Source organism: Kogia breviceps, chromosome 5, assembly GCF_026419965.1.
Source record: "Kogia breviceps isolate mKogBre1 chromosome 5, mKogBre1 haplotype 1, whole genome shotgun sequence".
NCBI classification, from domain to species: domain Eukaryota; kingdom Metazoa; phylum Chordata; class Mammalia; order Artiodactyla; family Physeteridae; genus Kogia; species Kogia breviceps.
In genome coordinates, this window is record NC_081314.1 from 62,954,214 (window position 1) to 62,977,572 (window position 23,359).

Sequence of the window (23,359 nt, forward strand, 5' to 3'; positions counted from 1 at the left end):
TTATTAGAAGTCCAGCTCTCAGAACATCCTGTTCAAGACAACAATTATTTGTATATGGAGATTTGTTCTAAAATTTTGCTTGAGCTATGTCTTTTTCATCTTTAAGTTCCAAACAAAATCTTATGCATGTAGGCATGGATACTTTGATTAAATGAACCAGCTGGTCTATAAGTACTTAAATAATTATATTCTATTTAAATGTATGCTAGTAGTAAAGGCAAGGATTAATTCTATTCTCTATGCATATTTTTTTTAAAAAATATTTATTTATTTATTTATTTATTGGCTGTGTCGGGTCTTAGCTGTGGCATGCGGGATCTTTCATCGTGGAGCGTGGGCTTCTCTCTAGTTGTGGCACACAGGTTCCAAAGCGCATGGGCTCAGTAGTTCTGGTGCGTGGGCTCAGTAGTCATGGCTCGTGGGCTCAGTAGTTGTGGTGCACAAATTACTCTTCATGTAATTGAGAGTATTTGAATAAATACTCTTTTTTCAACCATAGAAAGCATAAAACATTGGCAAAAGCAATGTAGAATGTGCACCTGTGATGGGGGTTCTTGAACTCCCTTAGCTGAGGCGATGTTCACTTTTTTTTTAATGACTATTTTTTTAAATTTATTTTTTTGTCTATGTTGGGTCTTCGTTGCTGTGCGTGGGCTTTCTCTAGTTGTGGCGAGTGGGAGCTATTCTTTGTTGCAGTATGCGGGCTTCTCATTGTGGTGGCTGCTTTTGTTGCGGAGTATGGGCTCTAGGCGTGCGGGCTTCAGTAGTTGCAGTGCGTGGGCTCAGTAGTTGTGGCACACGGGCTTAGTTGCTCTGCGGCATGTGGGATCTTCCCGGACCTCGAACCTGTGTCCCGTGCATTGGCAGGCGGATTCTTAACCACTGCTCCACCAGGGAAGCCCATGTTCACTTTTTGACAATAGATCAGGATTTGATTCCGGCTTATCTTGTGCAGAGTTGGTTTTAACACAAATAATTATTTTCAGTCTAATTATCATTACATATTAGTTTATGGGATGCATCAGTTCTATCTTCATTTCTTTTAAATCTGTTTAATAGATTGCTAGTTGTAGCTTATTGTTAATTTAAAAGCCGAATAAGTTAATGAAAACATGTGTAAAGTTTCCATAAATGTCTGATGATGGGCCTTGTAGATGTTGAGGCTCAGGAGGGTAGGGTGCCCTCTGTCTGGGGGTGGGGTGGCCCCCTCCTGATGACGGTAGCACTGGTGGGGGTCCATCTTCCATACTTGCTAGGCTCACTGAGGCTAATTCAACTCACAAGAGACAAAGTGTTAAAGTCGGGGTGTTTAGTTTTTAGTTTCTAGTGAGAACCACGACCACCTGTAAGTGGGATGTTTATGTCAACTCGAGCAGTACATTCCCTCCCTGTGGGAAGCTGAATTATATTTAGAATATTGCTTAGTGAACATGGAATCCAAACAGGTTGTGAACTCAGATGTTTAATGGTCGTGTGATCCAATCGTCCTGGTTTCCTTCTCCCCAGTAAGGACATACCTGCTCAGTGAGAAACTCCTACTCATCTTGAGGTCTCAGCCTAGAATTAGTTCTTCCAGGAAGCCTTGATCCCTCCAGGCTAGGCCATTGTGGTGGCTGGGTAATAAAAGTGGGCCCCATATCGAATTCCACTCTGGGTTCCATGGGTACAGCAGCAAACAAAATAAGAAACAGTTCACCATACAAGCAAACAAAAAGCTTTCCTCTGTGGGAGGAGACATTCGTTTGGCAGAGCAAGGTTGAGGTTCTTGGTGCAAAAGGAATGAAGAGGGTTGGAGGCAAGAGAAGGTGTGTTTTTCTTTCATCATAGAAATTAGTTTACCTAAGAAGAATCCTCAAAGCCTTGGTGGTTACAGGAGAGTCTTCCTGTAATGCGCGTGGCAGCAGTGAAATCGCCTATCCCACTGGCCCCTGCACTAGCTCAGCAGCATCTGAAGGTGATTTTTTTTTTTTCCTTTTTTTTTTTTTTTCTGTTTTCCATCCTTTATTGAAAAGTTCCACATCCTCAGGGACCCTAGGCAAACCAGACACCAGACAGTTCCCCCAAATATTGCAGGAGGCCTGAAAGGGGAGAGGAATGACTTATGATCCCACCATACCTCCCTGGAAACAGAAACCCACCACAGACGGACAGACAGACAGGGCCAGGAGGGAGGAGAACTTACCTCCCTCTGGGTTCTCTCCCCTTTGCCCCCACTTGAAAAGAAAGTCAAACACCGACTACGCGGCACTCCAGCCCCCCACCCACCCTAGCAGCGTTTGTGGGAACCCCCCTCCCACCCCCCTGCAAGGGGCAGCCCCGAGGCAGCTTCCCCTCTCTCTCCTTCACTTTGGTTTGCTCCTGGCAGCTCTGTGCCCTCTTCCTTCCTCCCTCAGCCTCCGGCCCAGTTACCCCTACACCTTCTATCACCTACTCAGACCTTCTCTCTGGTCTCTAGGGCCTCCTGCCCCAGGGCTTCTGGGGAAGCAGCATCTCATCCCAGCGAGGGGCTCCGCCAGGCCCTCTCTGCCCAAGATGCGGGGCTCACACGGCCGCCCCACTCTCCTTGAGGTCAGGGGCTGAGCGCTGACGTCTCAGCCGTGGGGGCGTAGTGTATGGGGGGTAGCGGGGCCCTGGGGACCTCTGGGCTGTGTATGGTTGGGGCTGCTGGGGATAATAGTTGTGCTTTTTGGGCTAGAACTGCTGGGGTTTGGGCTGTGCAGAACCCCCTCCCTGGGATCGGCCCCCTCCGTCCAGGGAATTCCCGCTGGCACGGTGGGACCTGCCGGGACTTGGGGGCCTGCGGGCAGGGGTGGCTGGAGAGGGGGTGAGCTCCTGGGGGGGGCGGTGGGGACTCCCCGGACCCCGCCCCCGGCCAGGACTCGCGGTGCTGGGCGTTGCTCTTGAAGGGGAAGCTCAGTTTGCAGTCGTGAGGGGGCACGAAGCGGGCGGGGGGTATGCGCAGCCCCCCGCCCCGGCCCCCGGAGCCCTGCAGTCCCTGCAGCCGCAGCTACTCCTGCTTGGGCCAGCGAAGGTGCTCCCGACGGAAGGCGGGGTCCTCCTCCATCAGCCCCGACACCTGATCCCAGCTCGACAGGGCCAGCGAGGAGGGCCGCTCGGGCGGTGCTCGGTCACTGGGTGCTTCCTGCTCCGCTGCCTCAGACTCTTGGGGCTGGGCCCACGTGGCCTCACCAGCTTCTTCATTCTCATCCTCGTGCTCCTGGGTCAGGGGGATGACCCTCTCCATGCGAAGCATGCGGTCCCTCAGGGCCTGCAGCTCGTGGTCCTTGCTGCTGTTCTGCAGCTTCACCTCCTGCAGGATCCCCGTCAGCTTGTCGATGTGAGCCCGGAGGTCCTCCACCTCTGCGCCACGGGCTCCCTTCTCACTGATGCCTGAAGGTGATTTTTCTTCTTCGGTCTTCACCTCTGACCTGGGTATCAGCTCAAGGATTTGGATCAAGGCATTGACTACTTCATTTTAGTTTTAACCTCGTTTGTGCCCCTCTGTGTGCCTCTGTGCTGCTCCACTATGGCACTTTTCATGAGATCCTGTTGCTGTGTCTAAGGTGGTCACCTGGGACGGCAGGGCCTGAGCACCACGTTTGTTGTTTACTATTCTATCTCATCTAGCATAGCCCCTCACACATAGTAGGTGCTCAGTAAATATTTGTGTTGTAAACAGATGGAGGAAGACAGACAACACCGATAAAGTTTTCTCCTCTGATTTACCTTTTCTTCTTTTTCTTTTTTTCTATTTTATGGACATCTTTTTCCTCTTAATTGTTTTCCTTTCCTGACCACAGTTTAGGTTCTGTCTGGCCTGGGAGTTATACTGTCTAAGGTGATGGTATATACCTCTGCCCTCATTCATTTTGTGTTTGGGTTTCTAGATTAATTGCTGGAGCATTCTCTTGTTTCTGTTCTTTTCCTGTCTCTGGCAAATGCTCTATAGGCATGCAAATATAAACTCATGTGGAGAGATGCAGTTTGGGTGAATGGATCATACATGCTCTGGAGAGATCCTTTCTTCTCTGGCTTGTGACTAGGTTTTGGGTTTTGTTTTTTTTTCTTTTTTCCCATTTGAGCTGTGATGATAGAGCAGTGAAGCCAGCTTCTCTGGTTTCTTTAGTCTTTCTAAACACCAGATCTTGTTGAGGTACATCTTTACCTCTCTTTCCTTCTGCTTTCCTGTTTGGGTATCTGAGGGAAGAATTTGGACTTCTGCCATTTTCTGGGGCTTAGGAAAGAGACCCCAAAGTCACATGAGTAAACCAGAACCAAGAAGACATCTCTTGAGGTCCTTTATACTAAACCAGCATTCTTATAAGACTATTTGAAATAATAAAGTTTAAACTTGTGAGGACAGGGACCCTGCTTGTCTTATTTAATATTAAATCCTCAGTATCTGTATATATTTGGTGTTCAGTAAATATTTGTTAAATACAATGAATGAATCAATAAATGAATGAATGAGTGAGTGAGTGAATCCCTGTAGGTGAACAAGGATGACCAGTGGTACACTAGTCCTAATAGTATACCACCATATACGTACATTTTAATCTTTGGCAATTACTTATAAAACATTCTTTTCAATCAAAATATAATAAATTTGGGAAATAAAGAAAAGCAAAAAACCAAAAAGAAACCTTCCCATTCAGAGAAAAGAAATTATTACCATTTTTATGTAAATTCCTTACAGATTCTCAGTCTTAGTCTCCATCTCTATTCTCTAACCTTTTCCTTAGTTTTGGAACTTAATGCACATACTGTTTTCTAACATGCTTATCACATCAATGAGTTATTCATGCTATGAACCTTTTCTTTTATCTTTTCCCTTCTGTGGGTCTCTCCATGCTCTCCATGGCTTAATTCGTCATTTAACTTGAAATGAAACAATGACTGGTTTCCTTCTAAAGTAAACGTACTTACTCATGAAACTCTGCTTGGACTATTCCTAGGAGGATCTTTCTGTGAGCTTCCTAACTGTGTGTTTTGGCTCCAAGCTTTTAAGTCAAGGAAGGGGTCGGCAGGGTAATACTCGTCAGGCAATGCTTATTTGCTACGATAGTTTCTGAGCTAAGACTTGACTTTGCTAAGCAGAAGTTGGAAATAAAGTGAATTTCCCAATGAAAAATGTGTAAGGATTTGCAGCCCCTGAATCTATTTCAAATTTTTTTTCTATGACTACATGTCATTTGAAAATTCTTCATGATTGCCAAGTTTAAGGATCACAGTTCATTTTTAGATTTCTTGTGTGTTACTCACTAAACTGTTTTTGTCATTGGGGTAAGAAGTAACTGTTGTGTCTCACCAAATCATGTCATATTTTTGGAGCAGTTAATGACTGGAGATAGGAAATGTTAATTTCTCACTAATTTCTCATTAGGCTGGAGCCTAATGGCTTAAGAACCATAGAGTTCTATGTGATTTTTCACTTATTTCAAAATCCTAGACCCATGCCAATGGTGCATTTCTAGCAATCTTATTATTTTCTATTGGAGCTCTGATAATTAGAGGCTTAGAGGCTTAAAGGCTTAAGTCTTCAAAACTATCTCACTAGTTAATAATACCCAAAGATAAGTGCCTGGAGAGTGTCATTTTCACCTTCCAGCCAATATTTGAGTGGTATTTTGGTGTCATGTGTCAAAGATTAAACATATTGTTGATGTATTTGTTTTAAGTTATTAGTGCAAAGATTTTTTTTTCTTGTATTTAAACTTTTTGGAAAGTTTTTCTTAATTGGCTGGGGATTTTGTCTTTTGTTTTTGCTTTTGAGAGCTCTGAATTATATTTTTAAAAGGAATATAGATGAAGGCTGCTATTCACAAGTTAAAATGGGCCCCTAAGGGAAGAGGGATAGAAGAGAAAGCTATACAATGTTTAATCTATTAATAATAGAAAGAGTGGCTTTTTTGGGGTGGCAGTGAGTCTCTGTGTACCTGGGTTTGTGTCAGAGGGTCACCATAGTTTCTATATATATTACTTTTTGTTCTATTCCTGGTATTGTTCCAAAGAGCAAGAAACTCCTTGAACAGTCTATCTTTTACTGTCCTAAAGAATAATATCTTTATATCTATTTTCAGATTTTGTTTTTCAAATTTAGAAGTGAAGAAATTGTGGTTTTTGACTCTCCATTCCTGTTAAGGGCCGAGGATGGTGCTTCACTGAGCCTCTTGGTCTCCTGAGAGATCTGAGGAAATAATAGTCTAGTGCAGAGGAAAAAGGACTGGGCCGGGAGTCAGAATACCTGGGTTCTGGGCCACGTGTGGGGTTTGAGGCAAATGATTTAACTTTTCTAACCCTCGTTTCCTTACCTGCAAAATGGGCCTGAAAATGTTTCCCTTTCCTGCATTGCACTGCCTTATGACGACAGATAAGGCAGCAGTTTGGATAGCTTTTGAAAACGCTAGGCAGTGCTTCTCAGACTTTGCTGTGCATGTGGAGATCTTGTTAAAATGCAGATTCTCATTCAGTAGGTTTAGGGTTGGGCCCGAGATTCCGCATTTCTCACAAGCTCCCAGGTAATGCTGCTGCTTTGAATCATAACCGCAAGAAGCCAGGTGCGGTCTAAAGCCTTATGTTGTCAGGGGGGATATTGAGGGTCCTGAGGAGTGAACCCTCCCCTGCCACCCCCAAACACACAGCTTCCCAACACCGGTGTGCCGTGAGTGGGTTACGGATGAGGCCAACATGCTGATCCCTCAGGTCCTGGGGCGGGTGGAGCCTCCTGAGTTACCCCGCTGTGCTAAACGCATCATCATGTTCTTCTGTGTGCTATAGGGTGGACGCATTTGGGAAGCACAGCAGTCTTCACAGATCCCTCACCAGTTCTGTGAGGTGTGGACACTGAAGTAGGGAAGAGGGGATGAGGGGGCAGGTGGAGGTGGAGGGTCGTGAGGTGGTAGGTCTGGGACTAACAGAGAGATTACAGAAGGTTCCACAGGCAGAATTTTGTTTTGTCCTGGACCTCACACTGCAGTCCAGCCATTCGGCAGCCCCGAGGGCCTGTGTGTTCTCTGTTCCTCACAGGTTCTCCCTGTGTGGGCAGACGGCATGGCTGTTTCCTCCATCACCCTAACCTCCTCCTGAACTTAAATCTATGCAACTGGGGTTCAGGTTAGAACAATCCGTGTTAGGCATTTGTATTTGTCTAATTTTAAATTATTTTAACCTTAGACACTGTTCTTTTTTTCTTGTTTCAGAAACCTTTTTAAAATTACTTTCTGAATTGTCAAAAGAATTGATATTATGGGTATATTTACAAAAATACCTATTTATTATGCTTATTTTTTATCATCTGTCTTCCCCCCAGTTGAAACTCACAAGAGATTTTTGGTTTGTTCATTGCTATATCCCAAACCCAGGGCATAGTAGGAGCTCGGTAAATAAGTGTTGATTATTGAATGACTTGATTACAGATCTCAGTGCTTATTTTCTCTTCACCTTCTAGATGTTTATTCTTTCCAAGAAGAGGAACCTGTTTTGGATCCTCATTTGGCCAAGCACTTAGCGCATTTTGGAATTGATATGCTTCATATGCATGGGGTAAGAAAGGTCTCCTTTTGTCTCTATTCCCACTTTGTGGGGAAACTCTTTGGTTTATTTATATAATTCCTATCACACAAATCTTCATTTTATAGGTTTTAGGTTTTAATGTTTGCATTTATTTCTTGAATTTAATTAGCATTTTCTTTTGGTTATCAGCTTAGATTTTTCTTTTTAATTTTATAGTAAAAATGGCACCTCATCCAGTACCATTTTGTTTTAGTTGGAGTTTACTTGCAAAATTTCTGTCTCCTTTGATGGAGAGTTGCATGAATCACTCTTTGTTCACTAAAGGGAGAAGGTACGGGGAGATGACCTTTAAAATAATCTGTGACCAACATTACTTCAATTGATTACAGGAAGGGAAGCAGAGCTCCTGGGGCAGTGCTGGAAAGAATAAGCCAACAGATTATTGTTGATGGAAACGCTTTGCCTTATTTTATATTGTGTTTTCAGGCTGGTATTGTGACTATGTAATATTTGTCCCTATGAGGAGCTGGTTAATAGTGCGTGTTTTGCTTTAGCCCATGTCATCTCCCTCTCCTCATGTTCTCCTCTCTAACTCCTCTTTCTCACTCATGTCACTTTTAAATTTGTTTTCTGTGCTCTTCGTTAAACCTCCCTCCCATGTCAAGCTTCTCCCGAACCCCATGGTTTTATTCCATTTTCTTCTCCAACTGCCTTGCTTTTTGTTTGCTGTGTTGCATTGTATCTGCCTTTGAGATTATTCTACTTGCTTCTTTTTTTTGATTCCTATTTGTCTTCTTCCTCCTTCTATCTCCTTTCCTCCCAGTCTCTGTCTCTTTTATTTTAAAATCTTTTAAATGTGGGTTTTTTAAAAATTGTGGAGAGATACACCTAATGTAAAATTTACTGTTTTAACCTTTTTTTTTTTTTTTTTTTTGCCGTACGTGGTCCTCTCACTGCTGTGGCCTCTCCCACTGCGGAGCACAGGCTCCAGATGCGCAGGCTCAGTGGCCACGGCTCACGGGCCCAGCCGCTCCGCGGCATGTGGGATCTTCCCAGACCGGGGCACGAACCCGTGTCCCCTGCATCGGCAGGCGGACTCTCAAGCACTGCGCCACCAGGGAAGCCCTTAACCATTTTTAAAGTGTACAGTTCTGTGGCATTAAATTCATTAGTCTTGTGCAACCATCACCACGTCAGTCTTTTTTAATGAGGTTGTTTATTTCTCTGTTTAACTGGGGAAGAAAGGCAGAAACATCTATTGCTGTTAGAAATAATTGGTGGGACATGATGTTTGAATGATAATCATTGTTAAAGTTGTATTTCTTCAATGACCTTGCCCCAGACAGAGAACGGGCTCCAGGACAATGATAGCAAGCCGCGGATCAGCGAGTGGGAGGTGATCCAGGAGACGGGGACGAAGCTGAAGCCCATGTATGGCCCCGGATACACGGGTCTCAAGAACCTGGGCAACAGCTGCTATCTCAGCTCTGTGATGCAGGCCATCTTTAGCATCCCGGAATTCCAGAGAGCGTAAGTGTCCCGTATAGACCAGGGTGCACAGCCTGCCCTGCATCCCCTCCGCGTCCAGTCAGGCAGTGTGTGCTGAGGAAGCCCTTCACCATCTGTGCTGTGACTTCCTGCATGAAGCTGGGTGAGAACACTTGTTAAGTGTTATGGGGATCAGGTGAGATAAGAAGAGCTTTGTAAACTGAAAAACCTGCTACAGGGATTTGTCATATTAATAGTGGCTTCCATTTTTAGACCAATACCCTCTATGCCAAGAAAGTAATAATCATTAAGCTTCACAGCAAAACTGCCACATCTCTTCCTATAGATGCGCTAGGAGAGGTTCGGTGATCTGGTTGGTCAGTGGTGAGTGAGTGGAGCTTCTAAGAGGATTTAAGCTTTTCTTTTTTTGCTACTCAAAATGTGGTTCATAGATGGTGCTGGTCCTTGGACTGCTGGATGTGGATCCGAAATGAGACAGGTATGGAAATTGAGAGTAAGCATTCAGAAATTGTGGTAGGCCTTTGACGTGGCCATTTTTTATAAGTGGCATTTCATTTTTTCAATACAGTTGACCCTTGAACAACATGAGTGTGAACTGCACGGGTCCACTTATACGTGGATTTTTCCAATAAATACGTACTACAGGGTCTGCGGTTGGTTGAAACCATGGATAAGGAGGAACTGCAAATCCAAAGGGCTGACTGTAAAGTTATGCATGGAATTCCGATTGTGCCGAGGGTTGGTGCCCCTGACTCCCGTGTTGTTCAGGGGTCAACTATAATTTATTTTTATTGTATTTTTAAAGGTATCATCTATATGAGTTGAAATCAACAAACTAGCTGGCCCTTCACCACAAGTAATCAGGAGGCACTGATTTAGGGTGCTTCCCAACTGTACATGTTCAGGCTGCCTGCTTCCTCCCTTGCTGAGGGCCAGAGGGGCTGTGTCTCTGGCCCTTTTCTACCTTCGACTGTGCTTAGGACAGGGAGCCACAGAGACTGGACTGGTAGCTGCAGCTCATGGGCAGCCACTGCCTAAGTTTAGGAAATAATCTCTAGTGTTTCCCAGAGCAGGTAGGATTAGACCTTGGTTCAAGTATGGAAGAGGACACACATGTGCTAAGACAGAGTGACGGGCAGATAGCACGCTAGGGACAGCACAGGGCAATTTTTTACGCACGTGGAGTCGAATGCTAATGATTGTAAAGGTAGTCAATAAAAGTATATCAGATGTCCTTTTCCTTCCTCTCTTGGTATTTGAAGTCTTTCTTACTTCTTCATACTGTTCCTGGCTTTGGAAATTTATGGTCAGTTTTCCATGTCAGGTTTTAATTTTTTCCATCCAGCCAATAAAGAGCGGGTTCTGCTCTGCTCAGCAGTGTGCTGGGTATGGGGGGTTCAGTGGTAAACAAAAGGACCTGGTGCCCAGCCCCAGTTGGGGAAACAGACATTAAATAAATGTAGACTGTCCCCAACTTATGATGATTCGATTTAAGATCTTTTGACTTCAAGATGGTGCAAAAGTGATATGTGTTCAGTAGAAACTGTACTTCGAATTTTGAATTTTGCTCTTTTCCCGGGCTAGTGACAGGTGCTGGGCAGGGCAGCAGCCATAGCTCCCAGGTGGGCACGTGACCCTGAGGGTAAACATCTGATATGCTTACGACCATTCTGTACCCAGACAGCCTTTCTGTTTTTCACTTTCAGTACAGTATTCAATAAACTAGATTGGATAGTCAACACTTTATTATCAAATAGACTTTGTGCTAGATGATTTTGCCCAACTGTAGGCTAATGTAAGTGTTCTGAGCATGGTTAAGGTGGGCTAGACGAAGCTTCAATGTTTGATAAGTTAGGTATTGTAAATGCATTTTCAATGTACGATATCATTAACTTATGATGGGTTTATTGGGATGTAACCCATCCTTTGCTGAGGAGTATCTGTAATCATAAGAACAACTGCATGGTTATAAATATGGTAAATTCCATGAAGGAAAAGGGAAGGAGGTGGTCAGGGAGGATCTCTTTGACGAAGGGACACACAAAGGGATACTCACCTTGACTGATGTGCAGGAAGAGTGTAGACAGGGTTTTGGAGAAAAGGAGGAGCAAGTTTGAAGCTCTGAGATACGAAAACCTTTTCAGAGGTACGCATCATGCATTGTATTATTTTTATAAATTCTTACCCATGTCTCATACCTGTATTATCATTTGATTTGGAAACAATGTAGCTTCATCTTATCTGTCTCATGCTCCAAGATTTTTTTTTTTAAACTATTGAGGGAAAGTCGTTATGGTAGGTATTGTATAATTATTATTTCTTTTAAACTGGAATGGAAGACACTTATATTCTTTTGTTACAAAGCACAACAACATTTTTAGTGCTTTACAGCCTACAGTTTTTGAAAATATTTTCTACACTTCAAGGTTTGATGAACAATTAACTTTCTGAGTTTTTTCTTCAATGAAAAAATGTACCTCATGTCTATAATTTGGAATTAAGATTTGAATCTCTCACCTGGTCTCGTTTCAAGGGTTGTAGAATTTTGTAGTATCTAACATTTTGTATTCTATTTCCTAAACATTTACTGTATATATTAGAACATGAGCAACTTATTTTTCATACTTGTCCTCGGTCCTTTGGTTCTTTTACCGAATATCACTGGGTTGAAGTACTTGCTCTTCAAACTCCTTTTTCCCCAGTGGGACTAACTCAGTGGAGTTATGTCCAGGACTGGTATCTCCATTTTGCAAGTATCAAGAGTGACTCACAGAGAGATTAAATGACTTACGCACAACCACGGTGTAATTTGGGGACATCAGCTGGACTCCTTGATACCCTACCTACCACTTGAACCTGGTTTACATTTCAAAATAATTCTGATGAGGAGCAAATCTAAATAAACTGGTGTACGAATTGAATGACAACGAAGATGGATTGTCAGATAGCAAAACTCTTTTGCTTTGAAAACCACTAGATTACAAATTGAAGATATAAGTATTGATACTTTTAAAATTATCCAGCGTTACTGTTGCCTTTAAAAATTTTTTTAATTTTAAAATTTTATTTATTTATTTTTTATTTTTGGTTGCGTTGGGTATTCGTTGCTGCGCGTGGGCCTTCTCTAGTTGCGGCGAACGGCGGCTACTCTTTGTTGGCGGTGCATAAGCTTCTCATTGTGGTGGCTTCTCTTATTGCGGAGCATGGGCTCCAGGCATGCCGGCTTCAGTAGTTGTGGCTCGCGGGCTCTAGAGCACAGGCTCAGTAGTTGTGGCGCACGGGCTTAGTTGCTCCGCGGCATGTAGGATCTTCCCAGACCAGGGCTTGAACCCGTGTGCCCTGCATTGGCAGGTGGATTCTTAACTACTGCAGGGAAGCCCCTACTGCTGCCTTTTAATTTAATTTTGTTGTCATAGAGGATATTCCTCATTGATTAGAAAAGGAATATAAATTACTAGCAAAATGGACTTTTCTGACATCAAAGATTTACCCCCTTTAACTTTATTCTTCTCCATCAGCCTTGCTGGAAAGCGTAAGCTTTTCACTAATGTTCATCTTACCAGTGGATTTTTTTTGGCTTGTCAGGTTTTGAGATATGATAAAGACTGGATTGTAAGAGAGCTAATGTTTATAATGTTTATCATGTTGTATATTAATTAAGAATTCTTCAGTGCAACCTCTGACTCTGAATATAGTTTGGTTTATCTATTATTTGGCTCTTGGTCCATTGAAAATTTCTAAATGGAATTGTTGTTCTAGTGAAACAACCAAAAGCCATTTGAATGGGACTATTCCAGAGACGTGTGCTCTGTTAATTTTTATGTTGGTACATAACCTTGGATACAAATTCCGAGTTTGTAATCAGCAGGTGCCTAGAAGTTTCTAGGATTTCAGGGATCTAATTAGAGGTCATTACTAACTGTAGTGTATCATGGTTCTCTGCCAAGACTTTACTGCAGTAATGCCTGCTCTGTTGGGTCATTAGGTAGTCAGTTATGAAAATTGGTTGTGTGATTAAATGATATGAATATATTCATTCAACACATGTTTATCGAGTGCCTTTTACATGTTAGATGCTGTTCTAGTGCTGGAGATGCAGTCATTTAAAGTCTCTGCCTTCATGGATATTATATTCTAGTATGTAATCTCTAGAAGGATAGATAATAAACAAGAACATAAATAAATTGTATAGTTGCAAATAGAGATTCATGCCAAGAAGAAAGTTAGTCAGGCTCAGGTGATATGGAACATGAAAGGGAGCAAGGATCCGCAGAGAGAGCGTTCTGGGAAAGAGACAACAGGATGGTATGACCCTGAAGCAGGAGCGAGCTTGGTGTGCCCTGGGCAGCAAGAAGGGGAAATGGCCGGGGCGTTGTGGTCTGGGAGAGAGGGGTGGGAATGAGGTCAGAGAAGCAGGCAGGGCAAGGGTGCAGGAAAGGACAGGGAGAGCGATCTGCTTCTGGGTACTTCTTCCTAGAGCTGTCTGGCTCAGAGAGTCCAAGCCTCAAGAGGGAAAGGTGAACAGCACAAAGCAGGGGGTGTGAAATAGGAAATGAACTTAAGAAGTGAAAGAGGGGCTTCCCTGGTGGCGCAGTGGTTGAGAATCCGCCTGCCGATGCAGGGGACACGGGTTCGTGCCCCGGTCCAGGAAGATCCCACATGTCGCGGAGCAGCTGGGCCCGTGAGCCATGGCTGCTGAGCCTGCGTGTCGGGAGCCTGTGCTCCGCAACGGGAGAGGCCACAACAGTGAGAGGCCCGCGTACCACAAAAAAAAAAAAAAAAAAAAAAGAAGTGAAAGAAATGATTGTGTGTTGACATATATATGGAATAAAAAAAAATGGTTCTGAAGAACCTAGGGTCAGGACAGGAATAAAGATGCAGACGTAGAGAATAGACTTGAGGACATGGGGAGGGGGAAGGGTAAGCTGGGATGAAGTGAGAGAGTGGCATGGACATATATACACTACCAAACGTAAAATAGATAGCTAGTGGGAAGCTGCCGCATAGCACAGGGAGATCAGCTCCGTGCTTGTGACCACCTAGAGGGGTGGGATAGGGAGGGTGGGAGGGAGACGCAAGAGGGAGGGGATATGGGGATATATGTATACGTATAGCTGAGTCACTATGTTATAAAGCAATTATACTCCAATGAAGATGTTAAAAAAATTAAAACTAAAATAATTCCCAATCTATGTATAATTATTTAAATGTAATGATTTCACTTATGTTTTCTCTTTTGAAAAACATGCTTGTTCAATGAAAAAGATATTAGTTTATTCATCTACTTAATTTTGAAGATTGCTCTGTAGACAGACTGACAGATATGTACTACTGGAAACAACTAATATAGGAAAATATATTTTTGACACGTTTGGAGGAAAATTTTTTTAAAAAGAAATGATTGTATGTTGAGATGAGAGGTGGGTGGTTACAGTTAGACTGCTCTGTCAGGTAAACTGGTCTGAAGGAGGGCTTGTGGGCTGCACAAGGGACTGTGGTTGGGGCAGGTACATCTGGCAGCGTGGTTCAGGGCACAGCTTGGGCGCCAGGCTGCCCTGGGTCTACTCTGGGCTTCATCACTCCCTCTTGGGTGATTTTGGAAGCTACCCAATGAATTTGCACCCTGATTTCTCATCTCTCAAATGAGGTAACGACAGTAATCCCTTCCTCATATGGTTGTAATGAAGTCTTAATCAGGCAGTTTAGGAAACGCTTCAGAAACGTCATTCAGAAATGACTGCTGTCATTATTCATTTTGACACCACCAGAACAATTCCTAACCTTACCTTTCGTTTTGGGGAAGGTAGTTGAGATGGCGTAAGCCAGTGGTCCTTGACTCTGGTTACATGTTAGACTCACTTGGGGAACTTGTAAAAGATTCCAAATCCTAGGCCTCAACCTCAGGCAGTGAAATCAGAACATCTGGGGGTGGCTGTGGCTTTCGTATTTTTTCTGGGAAACTCTTTAGGGGATTCTAACTCGTACCTGGGGTTGAGACCCATTGATAGAAGCATAGACATTTTAGGGAGGCCCATGTATATGACTGTAGAGGTAGGCGCTCAGGGAAAAAATTCTCTTCAGGTGGATGATTTTAGTGTTGACAGAAAGGCAAGAAGGTCTTAGGATAATAGCTTATTTTGGTTCTGTTCATCTCTCAGTTCCTATGTTTTGACTGTTGCTTTTCATTTTCTAGGTATGTAGGAAATCTTCCAAGAATATTTGACTACTCTCCTTTAGATCCAACACAAGATTTTAACACACAGATGTAAGTGCCCTGTTGTAATTTTTAAGTATCTGATATAGTGTTCATAGTGGTTTTCTCTGGGTTGCAGAATTAAAGGCAATTCTCTTCTTTATTGTCTGTATTTTTTAAAGTATTCTGAAATAAGCATGTGTTGCTTTTGTAAAAAGAAAAAAAATCAGTAAAATTGTAAAGTACTGAGAAAAGTTGAAAATGGAATCAGTATCAAGCAAAATCAAACAGATAAGTTGTGAGTAGTTGAGATACAGTGTTCCACCTAAAAGCAGCTGTACTTATTGAAATTTGTAGGTAATTTTAATATCTCTGAGGGGAAACAGCAATAACCTTTTTGTCTGTTTCTCCCTCCTGTCCAGGACTAAGTTAGGACATGGCCTTCTCTCAGGCCAGTATTCAAAACCTCCCATGAAATCTGAGCTCATTGAACAGGTGATGAAGGAGGAGTACAAGGTATGTGTCTGGTATTTGCCACACTGAAATGGTGGAAAGAGGAACCTTCTCAGCAAGAACGTGGATTTCCTATGACTTGGAGAATGGTGGCCATCAATTTAGCAAGCTGTCAAAATAGCTCTTTCATTTTAGGGTCTAGGGTGTCTGTCTGCTCTAAAAGTCATGGTAAGGAATAGCCAGGGTTGGGGTTTCTGGTGGCATTTGCTTCATGGATTATATGTGATTGCCATCATTTATGGTCTTTAGAAATAATATTATTCATAAAGTAGTGCTGGAATGGAAGGAATAAACATATAAAAATATAAACATTTTCCCCTCAGTAACCCAGTCTTGGCCCTTGTAGTGTTTGTGTTCTCCTAAGCCTCAACTCTGTTTGCTAGGGTTTCTCAAGAGGCTGGTTGTTAAAAAAAACAACAACACACATATTCCTATCCCGCCCCTAGAGCTGAGGATTCTGAATTTCTGGGGAGGGCTGGGCAGTCCTCATTTTAACTAAGCTGCCAGGGAATTTGTAAGCACACTCCAGTATAAGAAACTCAGGTGGCCATTCAGTCACTATTACTTGGCTCATTGAAAGATGTGCTTCATCTCCTAATAGCCAGACTCCCATTTCCATGTGCCTGTGGGTTGGGCCACTGACCCCTCCCTGGGCTGCTCTGTTAACGCAACTCCAGATGGTGCCACTCGCAGCCTGGCCCCTTGGAGTGGTGCCCTTGGAGTTGTGCAGTGTGCAGCTTACACAGCTGTATTTGGCGGTCTTGGCTCTCACAGCTGCAGTCATCCTGGGTGGAATGCAGGCCCCACTTCCCCAGCCCCTGCTCTGCCTCCAGGGTACCTTGTCTTGACTTAGTGGGCAAGTTCTTTCAGTTCTGTGTCTCAAGTGTGTGACCCCTGTGCTCCCAGCTTAAGTCAGTCATCCTTGACTCATGCCTGCATACGGAGAGCAAGAATCGAAAGTGAATGAGTTCTTTTTCATCAGGAAGCCAATTAGTTGGGGAAATGGAGCAAACAGGAGAAGAGAGACTAGGAAGGGAACATACAGAGGCGCAGTGTCTGAGGGTGGGGAGAGAGAAGTGGGTTGTGAGAGGCTGGAGAGGGATGTCGACATTCTGAGGGCCAGGCCTGGAGATCAGAGTGTCATGGCCAGGCAAACCTAAGTCCTCCAGTGGCATTGTTACCCAGCATTGCCACAATGAGTCCCTTATCTACGCCAGACAGGAAGACCCCCATTTGGGATGCAGTTGAGGTGGTCTGGGCTATCGGGTTATCCAGGCTTCTTCTACCTCTGAGCTCCTGTGGAACTTTGAAGAGGTGATGGTGAAAAAACTTGGCCCCAAATGTTGTTTTTGATCACATTTATCCTGGGTGTTCATCCAGGCTGTTACTTCTTGGGCCACTCTTGGGGCAGAGTCCACCTGCCCTGGTGGAGGAGACGGAGACTAATTGGGACTCGGGAGCCTGGCTTCCTCTCCTGCCTTTGCAAGGGATCTGGAGACTGGGGGCAAGTCCCATAACCTTTCAATCTCAACCATCAAATGGAAGATTGGTCTCGCTGGTGGTTGTGAATAGTGCAAGTGTGAAGGTCCCCTCTCTAATGTAAATAAAATATGTGTTCAGTACAGGACGGTTGTGCTTTTGGAATCTCCTCATTTGAGAAAATGGGAAACGAAAACTCATCAATTTAGCAGTGTTTGAAAGGAAAATTTGGTTTTAATATCACAATATCCTTTTACATTAGAAAAAAAGTAGTTCTTCTATAAGTCATATTCTTTATTTAGTCTGTGAACAGCTGGGGACCCTAGTCCCCTCCCACCATTGGATGTAGCTGTGTGATCTCCAGGGGTCTGAGGCTTGCCCTGCCCTGTCTGGTTCAAGGTGTGAAACCTTGCAGCACTTGGACCATATCTGTCCTGCAGGTGTGTTTTGCTTGCACCCCCTCCCCTCCCCAGAATCTGACTTTCCAGCTTCTTTAAACACTCAGAGCCTCTGTCATTCCCAGGCCCGTGACAGCAGTTGGCTGGAGCTGAATAGCAGCCCTCCCTTCATACAGGACACACTGTCCCCAGCTGGCCCCTGTCCTTTTGTGGTTCGTGACCCAGCTGGTACGCTGGGTATTTGGGTATGTGACCCTTGATCTAGATGATTTGTAAAGTCCTTTCCCCGCTCCGACATGCCAGGATCAATTGGGTCCCTTTAACATTCAGAATGAGCTTGAGTTGACTGTATGATTTTCTTTGTGGCCCTGGAGGTGCCAGTTTCAAGCTGTTACTTGAACAGGCAAGTAATTCATTGTAAAATCTCCACTCCTCTTGACAGTGGAGAGAATTACTTTCTGAGGCATCAGGATTTTCACTGGCAGTTGGTTTCAGAGAAACCAATTTGTGAGACTCTTTCTTCTTTCAGGTCTCAGGAGCCCTTTGGTCAGGTGGTCTTGTCCTAGGTCCCTGGTGTTTGTGTCTTATCTTGTAGATGAGCCTGAAATGCTCCAAGAGATAAAAGAAGATGTGCTGAAGCAAAGAAGAGGATAGATTACAAGAGGAATGTGTGGTGGAGGGGAGCGAACACAGAGCCATGTGGCAGGAATGCTTTTTTACAGGGTCACCACCAGAGATACCGATAACTAGCATTACATAGTGCTTATGAAAGGCCAGGCCCTTCCTGTATGTTCACCGATGCAGAAATGGATGCACAGAATCCTACCTAAAGTTACAAAGCCAGGGAGTGGGAGAGCTGGGGTTTACACCAGGCAGTCTGGCCCTGAGTATGTGCAGTATTGACCGCTGCACTGTCCTGCTTCCCTAACAGTTGTTCCACTACTTGTTTCAGGCTCCCAGTGCTTCAGTGTGTAGATGCTGGTAGGTGGATGACAAAAAGGGCTGCTTACATTAAAAGAATGAAATGATGCCATTTGTAGCAACATGGATAGACCTAGAGATTGTCATACTGAGTGAAGTAAGTCAGACAGAGAAAGTGAAATATAGTATGATAATCTGCTTACATGCAGAATCTGAAAAAAAAAAAAGATAAAAGTGAGCTTATTTACAAAACAGGGGGGAAGGTTGGGGGGAAGGGATAGATTGGGAGTTTGGGATTGACATGTACACACTGCTATATGGATAAGCAACAAGGACCTACTGTATAGCACAGGGAATGCTGCTCAATATTATGTAACAACCTAAATGGGGAAAGGCTTGGAAAAAGAAGAGGTACATGTATATGTATAACGGAATCACTTTGCTGAACACCTGAAAGTAACACAACATTGTTAATCAACTATACTCCAATATAAAATAAAAAGTTAAAAAAAAAGGGGGTTGCTTAAAGTTTGTGGAATTACCAGGTAGCCCAGTAACTTGGGCTACTGACATCTTGGGTCATTTCTAAAGTATATACTTCTGGATATTAAGTTGCTCTGCTACAGACCAAGGTGAAATCTAGTTTTTATATATGCATGCTTAATACATATTTCATCTCTAAAAAGATTTGCAGTGATTTGGGGGGGCACTGCCATTTCTGTATAAATTTGTTGAATTGATTTTTAAAATTAAATTGCGTCTATAGTAGCTAAAACCTCCTCACTATGAAAGGACACTTTTTCTTCTTCAAAAAATAATATTCCTTATCTTTATGCATTCTAAGACAGTACTTTCACACATTTTAATGCTGAATACTCCGTAATTTATTTCTCCTTCTGAAGGTAGCACATTATTAACAATTCTGTATTCGGAACAAACTTTTTTAAGTGACAATTCATTTAATTTCCCATCTGACTAATCCTTGACACAGAATTGCTGGTCTCAGTTTTTGATCAACATGATATAACCAGGGTTCTACTTCCAGCTGATGTAATTTTAGCTCCAAACATAAGAACTTTGTTTTCACTAACCTCCATTTTCCTACTTTGGGCAAATGTAACATTTCTAATTCATCTTTTGAAATACGAAAAATAGCTTAGGGGAATACCCTCTGTTCCTTTAGCTTAGGAGATTTGGGGTTTGGACGTGAGTTAGGAATTACTGGTCCAAGATTTATGGTTTAAGTTTAAGAATTTAAATCAACAGATGACATACACCTGTGCATTGGGAAAGGCTGAGATGCATGTATTTTTTTTTTCATTCCTGTGATCTTATAATGTAAGCATCTGTACAACTGTTGCTCTAAAGTGATATAAAGTCTCAGTCTTGCTGCTTGTTTATTAATTAAAGCATTGGCCTCAGAGGAATATGAATGGACGCTGGCTGGCTGCCTTCTTGGTTGCAGTGTTAAACAGAAAGTTCTGTGTAAGCATTTGGGAAAGATTCTGAACACGGTAGTCCTCTCTCCAATTTTAGCTGATCTGTTTTGCAGTTGCTGATGGAGAAAGTAAGTACAGCACCCTATGACTATGACAGGTTCCTTAGGTGGGTGCTATTTAGGAGACTATCTGGGGCTCCCTCTTATAAAGTTAGTTGTCAGGACTAGCCTTATGCTTCTGGGGTCCGAGGGGCAGCTCACAGCAAGAGCAAGAGCTTCCTGAAGGCAGGTCTGATTCTTGGTCAGTTTGATCTCTCTCGTCTTATTTGGTGATGGGCCCGTAGGGGACACTCAGGTGATGACACTGACCCAGTGCCAACCAGGAAACATGTTATTTCTTTGATTTACTTCTTTGGTTCTTGTTTATTTATTTTGGCGGTGCCGTATGGCTTGCAGGATCTTAGTTTCCTGACTAGGAATTGAACCCGGACCACAGCAGTGAAAGTGCCAACTCTTAACCACTGGACTGACAGGGAATTCCTTTTGGTTCTTATTTAGGCTTTTTGGTTTCTTTTAAGTAACTGCCTTATTCTAGAGCCTGACCTTTTAAAAAAATTATTTAAATATGCAAATGTACACACACGTAGAGAGCAAAGTATAATGAGTCTCCATGTACCATCATGTAGCTTCAGCAGTCACCATTACTGCCAATCTGGTTTCATCAGTCCCTCCTGAACTCAATTTTTCCCTTCCCTCCTCCTTCCCTTCCTCTCCTTTCCCCGCAGTATTTTGACACAAAATCTAAGCATCATCCTTTTCACCTGTAAATATTCAGTATGCACCTGTAACTAGAATACCTTCTTCTTTTTATTTTATTTTATTTTATTTTTTGCGGTATGCGGGCCTCTCACTGTTGTGGCCTCTCCCATTGCGGAGCGCAGGCTCAGCGGCCATGGCTCACGGGCCCGGCTCTGCGGCATGTGGGATCTTCCCGGACCGGGGCACGAACCCGTGTCCCCTGCATTGGCAGGCGGATACTCAACCACTGCGCCACCAGGGAAGCCCCCTTCTTCTTTTTAAACATTAATATCATGTTGAAAGTTGTTTAAAGTGTTACAACAAAATGTATCATCCAATACCCAGCCCATATACAGATTTTCCCCTGCAATCTCAAAGACATCTTTTCAGAGGCCCCCTCTTTTTGCAAGCGATTGATTTGTTGAAGGAGCCGGATCATTTGCCCCAGGATTGCTCTAATGATTGCTTCCTTGAGGTATTGTTTAGCTTGTGTTTCTTATAAGCTGGAATTTAGATCTGGAAGCTTAATTAGATTCAGGCTCATTTTTTTTATAGCCTGATTTTCTCTCAGACATGAAGCGAACATAGTAATTGTTGAACATGGGAATTAGTGAGACCCTCCCCTCGGATATTAGAGATAGAATAGGTGTGGGATGTGGCTGCAGGCAGAGGGGTCAGCTGATGGTTAGGCATTAAGTGTGGGGAGGCCGAGTTTGAGATAAATCCAACCCAGCTGTGAAAGCCAGGAGCTGGTCTGCCGTGGGATGTGGGGAGGGAGAGGCAGCATCTCTCCGGTTAGGAAGCTTTTCAAATAACTTCTCAGTGACCATCATTTCTCAAGCTATAGCTTGTCTCTTGCACCAGGGATTAAGCAAGGTCAGTTGAGGGAAAACAAAGAACTGAAATGGGCACCGAGAGAGAAGAGGCATGGGAGGGGAATGAATAGGCTGGACTGCAGTCCGGGTGCGGGGCTGAGTCTCTGGAGTTTTCACCAGCGTCTCCATTGAAATGTCTCCTCCCAGCTGTACAACCACATGGTGGCACAGAGCAGCAGCCAGCTTTACGGAATTTGTTTTCAATAAGTTAGTAAACTTTTCCAAGCAGCTGCTTTGATGGGGACTGGCAGCCACCTCAAGTACCAAGCACAGCTTGTAAGAAGTAACACCAGTAGCAGCAGGCGGTGAGTGTGTGCTTATGTGCGTGCCTAAGGCGAAATGCACAACACGAATAGATGTATTCCAAGTGGTGTCTCTTCACTGCCCAGAGTGGACGTGTCATTGCTGACCTGGCCTGTGATGTTGGCCCCAGGGGTGCGTGGGTTTGAAGAGGGCTTGCCCAGAGTCCAGACGAACTGTCTACTCTTCTCAGCAAGGACTCAGGGACATCAGAGGTGAGAACTAGGCACCTGTGTGCAACAAGCAGTATTAGGACACAAGAGAAAGACAGACGGATAAAGAGAGACTGCGATTGACTTTTCTAGCTGTGTGATCCTGGGCCAGTTACTTAACTCCTCTTTGCCTCAGTTTCCTCATCTGTCACGTGGAGAAAATAATAATAGTAATCACCTCATGAAGTCGGGTGATTTAAGTAAGACGCATGTATAAAGTGTTCAAAACTCTGCCTGGCACCTAGTAAATATTCATCCAGGTACCTAGAATAGTGTCTGACATTTTATAACACTCGGTAAATTTCTATTGAATGAATGACTAAGTGTTAGTCATTATGCAAATGTAAGGCATTATTTTTGCATGCAGGTGTTGGCTGATACCATGTAGATATACATCAGCATTGTGATTGGAGAAAGTTACAAACTTTTACATTCCTTTCCGGAGGTGTATGTGTGGATAGTTAAGCTGATCATCAGATATAAATTGGTCTTCACTTAGCCCTAGAAGCGCGTCTGAAGCCTCTTGTGTGTGTAAGCTGGTCATTTATGTACAGGTTCCAAGTCCTCAGATGCTGCCACTTTGGGGAATTCTCCTCCCAGAGCTGTCAGTACTGTTTCAAGTCCTCTGCAGTGTTCCCTAACGTTTGTTATAGATACGTGTTGTCTCTCATCACCCCCCGACCCCGCCGTTGTCTGTCAGCTCTTGGAGGGCAGGACCCCCGATGTGTTCTACGTGAAGGAGGTGGTTGGGAAATGCTGGATGCCTAGGTCAGATATATTTTCAGCAGGACAGGAAAATTCACCTGAGTTTTATTAGAAACGTTGCTTAGAACACGTGTGTTGGAGAGATTTTATATGTAGAGCTGCCCTGTGGCGACAGGGAGATAGCTGTTGGAGTTTTCCCATCACCTGTTGCATCTGACTGTGTAATTGTGCACACCTGTTGTGGCCTCTAGACCCTGGGCATTGACCCTGGTGTCCAGACCTCAAAGAAGTGTGAGACAAGGCCTCCGCCTGCCAAGGACTGCAGTCAGGCTGAGGAGACGGGCCAGAGCGGGCTGAAAGTTAAAGGAAGTAGGAGGCATGTTGTGCTATGTGCTCCGTGATGGCCCAGATAGCAAGTTCTCTGGACTTCAGAGGAGGGGAAGGTGTCCTGGAAGCTGAGCATGTGGAGATTTTGAGAAGTGGGTGCACCTTTGCAGAGAGCACAT

At 43.8% G+C, this 23,359-nt stretch overlaps 1 protein-coding gene across 4 annotated transcripts in view; it reads left to right on the top strand.

The window, feature by feature from the left end:
• Positions 1-23,359, top strand: part of USP13 (ubiquitin specific peptidase 13) — a 122,265-nt gene that overhangs the window by 48,688 nt on the left and 50,218 nt on the right. For all 4 annotated transcript variants that reach the window (XM_059064577.2, XM_067034061.1, XM_067034060.1 and 1 more), the window contains 4 exons: positions 7,448-7,542; positions 8,855-9,042; positions 15,215-15,286; positions 15,637-15,730. In XM_059064577.2, the coding sequence (XP_058920560.1) occupies positions 7,448-7,542; positions 8,855-9,042; positions 15,215-15,286; positions 15,637-15,730 (449 nt within the window). The remainder of the gene's footprint in view (positions 1-7,447; positions 7,543-8,854; positions 9,043-15,214; positions 15,287-15,636; positions 15,731-23,359) is intronic.